This window comes from Podarcis vaucheri (genome assembly GCF_965113315.1).
Source record: "Podarcis vaucheri genome assembly, chromosome: 1".
In the NCBI taxonomy this organism is placed as follows: domain Eukaryota; kingdom Metazoa; phylum Chordata; class Lepidosauria; order Squamata; family Lacertidae; genus Podarcis; species Podarcis vaucheri.
The window spans coordinates 108578168-108592650 of NC_138759.1; the positions used below are offsets into that span (position 1 = coordinate 108578168).

The 14483-nt window shown below is 43.2% G+C and overlaps 1 protein-coding gene across 3 annotated transcripts in view; it reads right to left on the minus strand.

The window, feature by feature from the left end:
* The window catches only part of ACVR1C (activin A receptor type 1C), a 42557-nt gene that overhangs the window by 17612 nt on the left and 10462 nt on the right, over window positions 1-14483 (minus strand). Inside the window, exon 2 of one of the 3 annotated variants that reach the window (XM_082198607.1) lies at window positions 12600-12833. The exons of 1 other annotated variant lie outside the window; for it this stretch is intronic. In XM_082198607.1, the coding sequence (XP_082054733.1) occupies window positions 12600-12833 (234 nt within the window). Of the gene's footprint in view, window positions 1-2164; window positions 2184-12599; window positions 12834-14483 lie in introns of those variants that run through there. One more of the 3 variants, XM_082198609.1, reaches the window with a different exon arrangement.

Sequence of the window (14483 nt, forward strand, 5' to 3'; positions counted from 1 at the left end):
CAAGTCTGCTTTACAGATAAAGAGCCTTAAAGGGGGGGGGCAAGAGTAGGGAAAGTGTTTCATTTCTACTTAGCTGACAATAATGGTTCCTGAATTTGCCTCTATGCCTATAGCTTGGCTTATGGAAACGTTTGTCCTCCTTTTTTGGTGATGCCTATTGGGCCAGCCTATTGACACAGAATTGGCTAAGCGGCCTCTCCCTCTTCTTTGGACAGCTACTGTGCAAATAAATTACACCACAGGTTCACAATGCAAGTCTTTTTTAAACCAGATCAGATAACTGCATACATGCATCTAGTGAACATTTCCAGGGGGGCAGGGGCGGGGATTCTATTTCACAGCAGCATAGAACAATCAGAAGAGTGCTTGCTTCTTTTTTTAAAAAAGCACAACAAATTAAGGCAGAACAAAGGCAGGGATCAAAAGGACCCGGCTAAAATTTGGCTGCAGAATACAGTGTGATGAGGTGACACCTACTGCCCTGAATTTAGCCAATTTCTTTGTCGTGTGCTGCCAAGTACTCAGCTTCTGTAAACAAACCACTCAGTGGGTGGAATGTCATCACTGATAAGCTTATCACCAGAGGTCTGATGGGCATGGGACATGAGCAGAAATCTTCCCACTGACACCTTAAGCCCCCTTCATATGAAGGAGAGTCTGTCCACAAGCTGAAGAGGTAAGGATGCCACACCACGCAACCATGTGTTGAGTGCAGAGGTCTAGGAAAGGGAAATCTTCATGCTCCATGTGTGGATGTCAGAGCAGGGCCAAAGAATCTACATGGCTTGAGAGCAGTGGCACAGTTACACTGCTTCCTCACCGCCTTTGCATGAAGGGGGTCCTGTCATGTTTAGAATGTGCTTATCACATGCATCAACGTATTTAGCCATGGCATTAGTACACCAGATGGGTGCCATGCTAGCATGATCATGCCACATGGGTCAGTGGACACATAGTATGTGTCAACCCGATGTGCTGTGCATGGAATGCTTACCTGGAAAAGCACAATATGTTTAGAGCTTTGTAAACAAAAACATAACACTTTTTTAGCCTGGTTAGGATCATTAGGAAAAGAATTGAAAATAAGAAGGGCCAATATTATAGGTTGCAGCCACACTTGGAATACTGCCTACAGTTCTGTTCACCTCACCTCAAAAAGGATATTCAGAAAAAAAGACCCTGGGGTTGAGGCAACTCCATTTTGTGGATAGGTTGCGTGGAATCACGGAGTCATGGAATTGGGAGGGGCCACAATCTTTTGCCCAATGTAGGGCTCAAACCCACGACCCTGAAGTTAAGAGAGCCATGCTTTACCAACTGAGCTATCCCAGGAAGGCTTTTGTAGAAAGAGGCAAATAAGGGGTGATACAATACAGGTGTATAAAACAATGCTTGGTTTGGGGAAAGTGGACGGAGAAATGTTGTTTTTTTCTCCCTCTCTCATATCGCTAGAACTTGGGGACATCCAATGACACTGAATGGTGGGAGATTAAGAACTGACTTAGTGGGTTTCCAAGGTGCTACTGGAAGGAATTTTTTAAAATTTTGTTTTGACAAAAGGAAGCAATTCCTCGCACACTGCATAGCTTTTTAAAAATGTATTTTTATTAAAGATTTTCTTGGTTTACAAAGGTTTGTGCAATGTCTCTCTCTTGTCCCGTTCCCCCCCCCCACTCACTGCTTAGCTAAATGTTGGAATTCGCTTGCACGAGAGCCAGAAATGGCCACCGATTTGGCCATCTTTTAAAGAGAATTAGGTAAATTCATGGAATATAAGGCTATCAGTGCTTACTGGTCATGGAAGGTATATTACTCTCCCCACACCAGTTCCAGAGGCTATGTGACTCTGAAGACCAGTTGCTAGGGAGTGTCAAAAGACTGCTGTTGTGCTTATACCCTGTTTGCAGGCTAGCCTGGTCTAACTTGAAGGGCTCTGATGTTCTTACTGTGGGAAGCATATTGCTGAACAACTGCTAAACAAAAGGGGTCTGTAGTTTGATCCATCAGTGGTGGTATTCATCCATAACTGTGTCTATAGTATCCTCAAATATTGCATCAGTGGAGATTACATTTTCACCATGTTAGAAATAATAGCCTTTGCTGCTTCCTTATAGCCCAGGATGTTTACTTGGAAGGAAGGGCCACTTATTTTAATCGGACTTACTTCTGAGTAAACTTGCTTAGGATTTCAGACACCAGTCCCCTGAGAATTTGATCAAGAGATAATGCCTCTGTCTGGAGGTGGGTGGGGCGGAAGAAATCCTGGGAAACAGAACATTCTGTCTATTACACAGAAAATTTATTTTTAACACTACATCATGATACTCAATGACAGGTCATCAGAGGCAACAAAAGTCTGATGAGGATAAACTCATGAACTACGCTGGAAATACAATAAAAAAAGTTAACAGCTCAATAAAGCCAAACTGTGGAATGATCAAAGTCTGGCCAAAACTAAAGGAAAAATTGCACCATCACCATGTTTACAGCTTATGAATTAGGATACATAAAATCTCCTGGTGACTAACTGAGGCCACTAATGGACAACGGTAAACAAAACAGGTCTTCCAGCTCCTATTTAAATACCTACCCAGTTATTTAGGGTTCAAAAACAGAAGCTGTTTATAAATTAACATGCAACCAGATGAGTGATCCAATATCTGCCTGATGGATTTGAAGTACTGAATGAATCACTGACCATGTTCTGCTAATGAAGACCACTTTTAAGCAATGGAATAGGAAATTTGGTTGCTAAGCAGTTGAAAACAGCCCTTTGAAGGGCAAGGTAAATTAAAAGCAACCAATATATGACATAAAGCAATAGTAATCCAATTTCAATTACTAGCAGAAAAACATATTAGTACACAATAGTGCTTTTAACATGCGCATGTTAAAGCAGACCCCTGGCTTGAAGCACTAACTACAAAAGTTTAAGTGAATTTACAAGGTAAGCCTATGCCTGTTTACACAGAAGTATCTCAGTGAGACTTGCTCCCTAACAAGTATGTTTAGGGTTGCAGGTGTAGAAGGATATTCTGAAGTTTTACTACAAACCCATTTCTTCACCAAAGCCTGAGATAGCACTTCATTCAGTAGAGGCACTTGGAGGCCCTACTGGAGGATTTTAAGGTTTGGGTAGGTATATCTGGGAGAAGATCTTTCAGGTTACCTGGTCCAAGCCCGATAAGGTTTTTTAAAGGATAAAAATACTACTTGGCCAACTACAGCTCAGCTGACAAAAACACAGGTGTAATTAAACTGCCCAGTACCAGTTTTGTTCTTTGGGAATTAATGCAGTTTCCTGACCCTTTTTAAAGGCAGCCCCATGTACAACACACTGCATTAGTCTAAACAGGAAGTGAGGAAAGCATGGGTACCATATTTTTCGCTCTATAAGACGCACCAGACCACAAGACGCACCTAGTTTTTGGAGGAGGAAAACAAGGAAAAAAATATTCTGAAACCCAGAAGCCAGAACAGCAAGAGGGATCGCTGTGCAGTGAAAGCAGCAATCCCTCTTGCTGTTCTGGCTTCTGGGATAGCTGCGCAGCCTGCATTCGCTCCATAAGACGCACACACATTTCCCCTTACTTTTTAGGAGGGAAAAGGTGAGTCTTATAGAGCAAAAGATACGGTAATTGTGGCCAAGCTATTCTTGCCCAGGTAAGGTTGCAGCTGGCATATTGGACAAAGATGACAAAAGATCCTCATTCATTTACTTACCTGCCTTCATCTTAAGGTCCCAGGGCAATTTACAACAACAGAAGACCATATACAGTTATAAAAACAGATAAAGCCATTACAATGATAAAATAAGCAACCCCATTCCATATGGAATAATAGAGTAGAAATCCAGTAAAAGAGGTGGGGCCCATGAAACAGAAAACCGTAACGGTCAAAGTCCAGGATAAAGAGGTCCACTTTTAGCATATGGCAATTGCTACGCAGTGAAGATGTTAGCCACACGCCTGTGGAGAGGGAGCCTGACAGTTTAAGGGCTGCCACAAAATGCCCTCTCCTGAGTCACCAGTCTGATGAGCGAGCAATAAAGCATCATCCACATACTGCCAGTGCCTCGGACAAATCTCTGGTTGAGCTATCCCAGTTGCTTCATGTAGATGCTAAAACAGCATGGGAGAAATAACAGAACCCAGCAGAATTCAAAAGCATGACCGTCAAGGGTCGAGCAGTAATCTCCCAGTGCCATCTTTTGGAAACAGTCATCCAGACAGGGATGGAACTGCTGCCAAGCAATGCCTTCCACACCTAACCTATTCAGAAGGATTTCATGGCTAATGGTGTCAAAAGCCATTGAGAAGTCAAGGAGAATCAACAAGGCAGCACTTCCTTACACCAAGTCATACAGTTGTCCCATCTAGCTCCTTATTGAAGCTCACTAAATGTGGCTCCCCAGGTTTCAGACAAGGGCCATTGTCAGCACTACCTGGAGATGTGAGGGATTGAACCAGGGACCTTCTGCATGCAAGGCAAATGCTCTACCACTGAGCTATCTATGGACCTTCCCCAACAGGTTCCCTGCCCCTGGTTCAAACAGCATCATTCTGTAGGGTATTGCTTGCAACATCATACAGGAGAGGAGGGAAGAGGAAGGGTCTACTGGGAGTAATGGGGAGATTTTCCACTAATGCGCATTTAAAAGGGGTTGGGCTTTTAAAGAGACACACAGAGCTTCTAACATCAAGCTATGCATGCTTACTTGGAATGTTTACTAAGTCATAAAGAGCAAAGGAAGCTCCCTTGTACCGAATCAGTCTGCTTTGCTGAGCTAAATTGACCAATGGTCCTTCCAGGTGGCTCAACCCAAGGCAACCATGGACAGAAGCTGAATGCTCCCAGCTTCATGCATGTGGTACCCTGGTACTCAGTAAGCAAGTTTGGAGCAAATATTCGGTGATGCTACCAGTCTGGGTAATTAAATATTACTTTTATGAAATACAGCATACAAAGCAGGTTCCACGGCTCTCATCAATGAACAACACACTTGCCTGTTTTTCATGTTCATCAAAACAGAACTTTCAGAGGGGTTGGCTGTGCTTGAGCAAAGGCCACAGCCTATCTGAAGTTTATCAGAAGAGGACTCTTTGCTTAGCTTCAGTAACACGTACACACAATCCCTGCCGCTGCAAAACAGTTGACCAGGCAAACTACATGGTTATGGAGCAATTTGGGAGTTGCTCCTGAGCAAACATTCATAAACTAGTTTCACAGGTATCCAAAGGATTTTGAATCCCAGCATTTTCCTCACCAGACAACGGCTGCATTCAGAAAGAAAGACAAATAACGCTTTGGCATTACATCTGAACACGAGTTAGGTTACAAAACATGGTTTGTGAGGGGGTGGGTAAACCAGGGTGTGAGCTATAAACCATGGGTTGGACTCATGTTTTCTGAACTGAACTAACGGAACCTTGTCAATCTGGATATGGATGAACAGGCTTGTCAGTGACAGGCTTCTCTGTTAACCCTAATCAGAAATGGGGTGTCTGTGTGTGTACGTGGGCTTTAAGGCAAATAGTTTAAATAACAAATAAACAAATGGGACCCAGTTTTAATTTAATGTGACCACTTCCCAAGGCATTATCTTCACTGTAACATACTGAATTAACAGTTATTCTTTCTGCCTAATTAACCTTGGGAATGACAGCTGCATCCAGAAGTGGATGTAAGAATTTTAATATACAGTGATACCTCGTGTTACATGCACTTCAGGTTACATACGCTTCAGGTTACAGACTCCGCTAACGCAGAAATATTACCTCGGGTTAAGAACATTGCTTCAGGATGAGAACAGAAATCATGCAGCGGCAGCGGGAGGCCCCATTAGCTAAAGTGGTGCTTCAGGTTAAGAACAGTTTCAGGTTAAGAACAGACCTCCAGAACGAATTAAGTTCTTAACCCGAGGTACCACTGTAATTCTCCAAACCACTGCTAAAAAATAAAAAAATCATGAATTACTGTTGCCAGGATCCAGCATTAATTTCTGGCTTCCCCATAATTATGTATTTGAGCTGATGAACTTATTTTGTACCACACTAGATGCTTAAGTCTCAGCCCCATCCAAATTCAAAGATTCACAACCTGTGCTAACTTCCCAGCCATCTGTGTGGCTATTGCATGCGACCAACTATGGTGTCGGGTGTCTTGAGCTACAGAGGACGGAATTCTCTGCCAGAATCTCTGAGATGCTGGAATTCATAACAGCAACTCAAGGGCATGGTGAACTGTGCTATAGGAACTGGCCTCTGCCCAATCTTCTAGCCTCTTGCATTATTTCAACTGCTCCAAAAAGACAGCAGATCTAGCTCTCTAGGTCTCCACAGCTTCGCTCTCTGCTAAGATAGCGAGCAACAAATCAGGCTGCCCATTCTTTACTAAGATCAGACCAATGTAAAGCAGATTAGTGCTATAAACCAGAGAGGAGGCAAACAGTTTGCTACACATGTGATTATTCTAATCTGATTGGTGGAATCCCGTTTACTTGTATCGGGAAGATGTTCTATTAGCACAAACATGGCATAAAGAAAGTGCAGCTTCTTATACAAAACTGCAGACCGCAAAATAAATGTATATATAAAAAGAGTCCCCAGATGTTGTTGGACTACAACTCCCATCATCCCTGAGCTCTGGCCTTGCTAGCTAGGGGTGATGGGAATTGTAGTCCAATCACATCTGGGCACCCAGAGGTTGAGAAAGACTGCCTTATACTATTGTCAGACCCCTGGCCCATCCAGTCCAATATTATTTGGATGGGTGCAGCTTTCAAAGGAGTAAGTCTTTCTTCTTAGCCTGCTCCAGGGATTGATTATTGGGCTCTAACCAGTCAAAGCACGCACACACTGCCGCTGTGCAATATCCCCTCCATGCTTTAAGAAGCATCAAAAGGAAAGGTTAGCATCATCAGCATCTCTAGTCTCCCTCACTGACCAGGTAAATCCTCCACAATGAAAAGAAAGATTAAAGCAGATCCTTTATGGAACAGCACAGCAGGCAAATGGCTTTGGTGAAAACTGCTTGCTTGCAAGCAAATAGCGCCAGTCACACAAAACTATTATCAAGTTTTATCTCTAAAGGCAAGGAAAAACACACACTTCACAGTTTTCTATCAGCTTTAAACATAGCATAGCTTAAAAACCCAACACCACCCCATCACACAAAAAGGCTCTCAAATGGAATCACCTCCTCTCAACTGTGAATGTTGGTTTCATTGGAAACATTTCCTCTCCCTACTGATGTTATGAATTCAGCCTCTCGAAAAATATCTTACAGCTGCTGTGCAGCATTGCTTTATATTAATGCTATTTTCTAGAGCCTGGTGGCATAGGAACATCAACCATCCTGTGGGTCTTTCCTCAGAAGCAAACCCCATTGAGCTTAATGGGTCTTACTGTTAAGATAATCCTATACCTGATTCCATTGAGTTCAGCAGGGCTGACTTCTGTGTAGATTGCGAGAGAAGAGAGAGAGAAGGATCCCTTTCTGGATCTCAATACCTTCTTAGCATAGCTTGTAGATAACGTACTGAAGCCACAGAGAGCTATTTATTCTGCAACATATATAGAAGTAAAAGAAGCAGACCACACTTTGTGCTAACAGTTTGCCTTGACAGACCACTATAAGAGACGGGAGAACTGTAATGAACAACACTGAAAGGTGTTGAGCCGCCACACATTATTTAGGCATATAAATACATCTGTTTTTGATGTAATCTGTTCCAATACATCTATTTTTAGTGCAGTTTTCAATCTCACTTCTTCACATTTTTTCATACCTTTTGGGGCTGCTGGGGTGCTTTATTTTATTTTTATCAGAATTTTAAAAAATTTGTTATTATCATCCTAGCAGAAGTGTGCAAGCAGCAGAACACCAGAGGTAATGGGGCAGCTCATCGGCCAGGAGTTCCCAATTGGTCTTGCCAATTCAGCAATTTATCCCAAAATGGTTTATTCTTAATAGGAAGCTGGAGTCACATGCCCCCGCTCTTAAAACACATTTAGTTCTCCTGGATCCAATTGTACTTACTTCCAGAATTGCATACCAGTTCAGGTTGGGATATGCCACCATCACCTGCTGGAGGACCTGCATGCTTATGGGAGTTGTAGTCCAGGATGAAGCGAACTGTATTGCAGCAACATCTCAAGGGCACCACATTGACTATCCCTGACTTAGGGGTGAGCGGCATCTATATGCTCTGTAATATACAAGTGTTACTACCTATCTCTCTAAAAAGTGCTCTAAAACGCCTTGGCTTCGGAAACCACTTATTTCACAGATCAACATAACACAGGGGTCACAGAAATGTCAGAGACTGGCAGCATGAGAAGCTAATAATTAAGGCTGCCCCCCAACCCCCGGTTGATGAACATGAAATATTCATGTGGCGATATTCAGTGCTGTTTTTCTAGAAAAAGAGGAGCCAGAACTCTCCATGAAGGCCTCCCTTGTTCTCTTATAATGGCAATGGTGCCCACCTGAGAGGTGCCGGAACTGAGTTCCGGCTAAACAAAAGACCTGGCGAGAGTCAGCATTAGTCATTGGTTGCATCCATTGAATTCACACCCAGAGTGTGACTTAATCGTACTTCACTCACAGTGGAGAATAACCATTACCACACACCTTGGGGCTTGGACACTGAACCATGGCTGATGGATCACCCTTCATTTTTGGTCAGTTAAATTAAATAAAATATGGTGTGATCATAGCTGATCCAAGTTCAGAAGCTGAACGTGGAACCCATTTAAGCTGAACCCATGTTTAAGGACAGATGTCCTATATTCCGTGGTAACTAATATCACAACAGAAGTACTCTGTAATACATGCACACAAACACACCCATACTCTATGTCCCATATACCATATTTTTTGCTCTATAGGATGCACTTTCTCCCCTCCCAAAATTAAGGGGCAATGTGTGTGCGTCCTATGGAGCGAATGCAGGCTCCGTGGCTTCAGCGATAGCAACACAAAGCCTCTGAAGCGCAGCGGAAGCGCTCCCTTCGTGCTCCGGAGGCTTCGCATTGCTTTCACTGAAGCCTGGAGAGCGAGAGGGGTCAGTGCACACCGATCCCTCTTGCTCTCCAGGCTTCAGGGATAGCTGCCTGAAGCCTTTGGAGCACAGTGCAAGTTCCCGCTGCGCTCCGCAGGCTTCGGGTTCCTTTTGCTGAAGCCGGGAGAGCAAGACTCTCCTGGCTTCAGCAGAAAGGGAGAGCTGCGCAGCGCCCCTTCAGCCAAGTGGGAAGAGAAATGGAAGGGGTTCCGTTTCTCCTGCCGCTTCGCTGAAGGGGCGCTGAGCAGAGAGGGGGAGATTTATTTTTTTCTTGTTCTCCCCCTCTAAAACAAGGTGCGTCCTATGGTCTGGTGCGTCCTATAGAGCGAAAAATATGGTATCTGAATTGTTCACCAGTTTCATGTTGCTAGTCTCCCTCTGCTGGTTGGAATGTGAAACGTCAGGCTGAATGACAGGCTAACCAACTCCGCCTTTTTCCCCCTGAGGCAGTCATGGCCCAGAGGGTTGCCCCACACTCCAGCGTCTTAGTCATAATCTCATGGCCACAGTGAAGTCCAGCCACCCAAAGGCAGGGCAGCCCTCCGATTTCTATGCATCTTAATTCACCCTACCATGAGGCAACACAAGATTCTACACAGAATTCCAGGCAGACCCCAAACCACCTTGTTACTACCGAAAGGAAAAAGGAATCCCTCTCCTGTGACAAAGCAACAGTTAAAGCTGAAGCAAGAAATCAACAATAATTAAACATTAACAGCAAAATAAACACAGTATGAAAATGAAACACCCAGAGATGTTCTATCAAATGTGCCTCTGCACAATCGCACTTCAAAGCTGCCCTCAGCAACGGTTCTTTGGAAGCGAATCGCGTTTTGGAGCAAGGAGCACTTCTTCATATAAAATCCCTCTGTGCTCAAGGCAGGAGGCAGAGAGCAATCGTAACCCCCACCCCAATTTGCAAAGGGGGGAGGATTCGGCAGAGATCACAGAACTGTAGAGTTGGAAGGGACCACGAGTGTCATCTAGCCCAACCCCCTGCAATGCAGGGATATTTTGCCAAAGTGGGGCTCAATCCTGAGATTAAGAGTCTCATGCTGTACTGACGGAGCTATCCTAGCCAGCACACGACTCCAAAGGTCCTCGACCTCTGCATTTATGTGTGTGTGTGTGTGTGTGTGTATTCCTTGTGTTTACTGAGATTTTATATTAACTGTACGCTGCTTAGATGTTTTAGATGAGTCAGTAGTATATGATTACTTTTATAGATAGATAGATAATTAAATAAATAAAACCCCGACTGCTGCATTAGCAGTGGCAGAACCATAGTGCTTTATTTCTATGACTATGAATCAGGCTTTCCAAAGTTGAAGGCAGCTTCCTCCAGATGTTGCTAGATTAGGACTCCCATCATCCCTGACCATTGGGCCACATTGGCTTGGGCTGGCGGGAGGTAGAAATCAACCACACCTGTAAGGCGCCACACTTTGGGGAAGGTTGATGTAAATGCTAGTACAGTGGTACCTCTGGTTACGTACTTAATTCGTTACGGAGGTCCGTTCTTAACCTGAAACTGTTCTTAACCTGAAGCACCACTTTAGCTAATGGGGCCTCCCGCTGCTGCCGCGCCGCCGGAGCACGATTTCTGTTCTCATCCTGAAGTGAAGTTCTTAACCCGAGGTACTATTTCTGGGTTAGTGGAGTCTGTAACCTGAAGCGTATGTAACCCGAGGTACCACTGTATTTAAACTTTTTAAAGCTGTACGGTAAGTAACCTGTGAGGGCATTCTACAGTTTCCCGATCGGTCTTGTGATAATGAGGGGAATGAGCTGAAGCCTGGTGGAAGCAACTCCTTCGTCAGCCTGCCAGGGCAGCTGAAGAGTCTGTAACTCTGACAAAACCACAGCCATATGTCTTTTCTCCTGATGCCAGTTCATTGCTGAAGGACAAATTCTTGCATTGTAGGATTCTACCTAAACTGGCACATACCTCGTATACATCTCAACTGAGGGCTTCTTTTCTCCCTTCTTTATTTGGCCTTCTCACAAGTGTCCCACTTTAAATAAGATAGTCCTCTTATTTGAAGGAGTGATCACAGAATCATTGCAGAGCTGGAAGGGACCAAAAGAGCCATCTATCTCGACTCCCTGCAATGCCATTCATAAGAACCAAAAGTTGGGTCAAGGCAAGGTCAAGAAAAGAGGAAGCTGAGCAACACCAGATATAGGGTCGCAGTTTGAAGGCAGGGCGGGAATGTGAGCCTGATGTACACATAGAACAAAAACCAGAAATACAGCAAACAGAAGGGAAAATCTGCAGCGTTTAGAATGATGCTACAGTGGTACCTCGGGTTACATACGCCAGAAATATTACCTCAGGTTAAGAACTTTGCTTCAGGATGAGAACAGAAATCGTGCTCCGGCGGCGTGGCAGCAGCAGGAGGCCCCATTAGCTAAAGTGGTGCTTCAGGTTAAGAACAGTTTCAGGTTAAGTACGGACCTCTGGAACGAATTAAGTACTTAACCCGAGGTACCACTGTACTTCACATGAAATTCAAAATAGCCTCCAAGGACTATTTTAAAAAACTGCTTTTTAAAAAAATTATGTTTGTCCCCTCACCACCATAGCTATTTTCCTTTAATACTTCATTTACAATCTTGTTGCCTAAAAGAGAGAGAGCGTCTCTCTCTCTCTCTCTCTCTCTGACACACACACACACACACACACACACGAATGACTGAAAAAGGTCAAAGTCAAGTTTTAAGTTAAATAATCTTTATAGCTACAGCACTTTATTATAATCATTTATAGAAATGGCTGCTGTGCTACATTAATTCTCTAAAGTGCTACTAAAGTTCACGGATTTGCCTAGAGGGATGTGACTGGGCGGGGGGCAGAAAAAACTCACAAGCTCCGTAGAAGTGGGGCTAAAGAGCTAGAATTACTGCAATACAACTAATCCAGAAAGTGGCAGCTAGACTAGTGACTGGGAGCAGCTGACAGGACCATATAACACTGGTCCTAACAGATCTGCACTGGCTCCCAATATGTTTCTGAGCATAATTCAAAGTGTTGGTGCTGACCTTTAAAGCCCTAAACGGCCTCAGCCCAGTATACCTGAAGAAGCATCTCCACCCACATTGTTCAGTCCACACGCCAAGGGTTCTGGAAGAGGGAATATCACCAGGTGCTACTTTCAAGCTGAAATTCCCTGTTTTGCACAACTATTAAAGGTGTGGGAGCCCTGCTGCCTATGACATCTGGCCACCCTTTTATCAAGGCAAGAACAAAAATCCAAAATCTTGCCTTGAACAATTGACAGGAATTTCCAGGAAAGAAAAAAAGAAAAAAGTTGTATCTCTAATCATTCATTTGGCAGGTTTCAAATTTGTACTAACAGATTTTGCGAAATAGTGTTTTAACAAACAAAAAACCCCACAATTAGTGTTACTCTAACACACTGCTCAACCCTATGCACACTGACTAGTAAGCAAGTTTCATTGGGTTCAATGGGAAGCACTCCCAGCTAAGCATAGGATAGTAGCAGATTTCTTTACCCTAACAAGCATAGCTTACCTGTGGGCAGGTGAATGGTGATGTTGTTGCAGAAATCTGTATAGCAGCATTCTGTCTTGGTTATGTTCTTAGAACTGTGGCAGAAGATTTGTGCTTTCAGTTGTGGTAGGGAGACACATGCCTTTATTACTTCTTGTCTACCGTTTTTTGTTAGCATGACAGAAGCCCAGCATGCGCCCTCAGTTTCACAGGTGAAGTTTGTTTTTTCACACAACTGGCACACGCACGTTAGACCTGAAAAGATAATTAATCATTGGGTGAACACCACCAAGTAAAACCAAGTTTGTGCTGGTTGAGTTGCACACGGAGAGGAGATAAAAGTTTAGTATTCTAACCAGAAGCATTTTTGTTAGAGATTGTAGGACAAGACCTGCCAAGAAAAACAAATAACTTGTTTATGTATGCTACAACAGCGGCAAGAGTCTTGATAGCACAAGGATGGAAGAATGAGGAAATCCCAAGGAAAGAACAGTGGCAAGAAAAATTGATGAGCTATGCAGAACTGGCCAAATTGACATACAAACTGCAGGACAAGGACAACTGTGACTTTAGGGAAGAATGGGAGCTTTTCACAAATTATCTAAAAAGATAACAAAATGAACTGGACTCCTTGGCAGGTTTTGAATAAACATACACAAATTTATTGGTTTATAACATGATAGATAGATAATTAAGGATATATACAATTTTATAACATGCAGAGAATAATATGTGCAGAGAAATCAGAGAGAGGAGGTGAGGGAAGTCCTAGGTGAGTGGGTGGGAGGGGGGAGGGAGGGAGGGATGGAAGGGGGAAAGGGGGGAAACGATGTCTGTGATTATACGGTTTGACAATTTATGTTGAAATTGCTCAATAAAAATATTTTTTTTAAAGTTTAGTATTCTTTAAAAAATTGAAAAGTTCACGATCTTGATGAAAATCAGTTTTTGAGCTTTACTCAAAATTCTAAATGGTGTATCTTTATTCAAACACTGGCTTACTTCCATTTTAAGACTCTTAAATGTGAACCCCATGCTACTTGCTCTGTGGTCCCAGTATGTGGCATGCATTGAAACACTTTGGGCTGGTTGAATTTAAAACAAATATAGAAGATTGCATTCAGACAGCACTTTATTCCATTTTTCTGATGTTTCCTTACCTGATCATTTCCATGTTTTGTGTGATCTTTCACATGACATAAAAGCCATTTCTTAAACACTAGCAGAAATGAGTAGAAGTTTAGTGCTCATTTCCCTGTTATTTGCTTACAGAAATAAATATGTATTTGCAACTTGGTTACACCAGAAAATTACAGGGCTTTTGCACTGTAATGTCTTGTGATGGGGCTGAGAGTGGTATTCTGGCACATAGTTCTTTCTCACCATTTAGTGTGACGTGGGAATGTAACGATCAAAAAGCCACAGTCCTGTAATGCAACAGGTAATGTTGTCTAAAAGCAACATTAGAACCTGTGATGGAAGCACTAGCATTGTAATCAGGAAAACTATTGCAACCATCTCCACGTCACAATGCACTCAAAGTTTATTGATTGCCTTACCATGGTTGTGCAGTCAGTTGCAGACTAAAGGATCATGCACTCCCACCCCTTCCTTTCTGGGGCACAAACTCTCCCAGATAGGCCTAACATAGTTAATCACTGAATCAGCAGTAATGTTCCCCATAGTTCGGGGAAAGTACCCACTTAATCACAGACTTTAAAACCAGCCTAGTTTTTGTGCCGGTGGTTTTTTCCATGCATGAACTGTGTGCACTGCGTTGTTTGCTGAGCCCTGACTTTTGAATTTAGACTCCACAGAAGTATTAGTAACTAAGCAGATTTATTGACAAACTCTACACAGCTCCCCAGAAGGGTTCTTAACACAGCCCCATTGCAGCAGGATTTT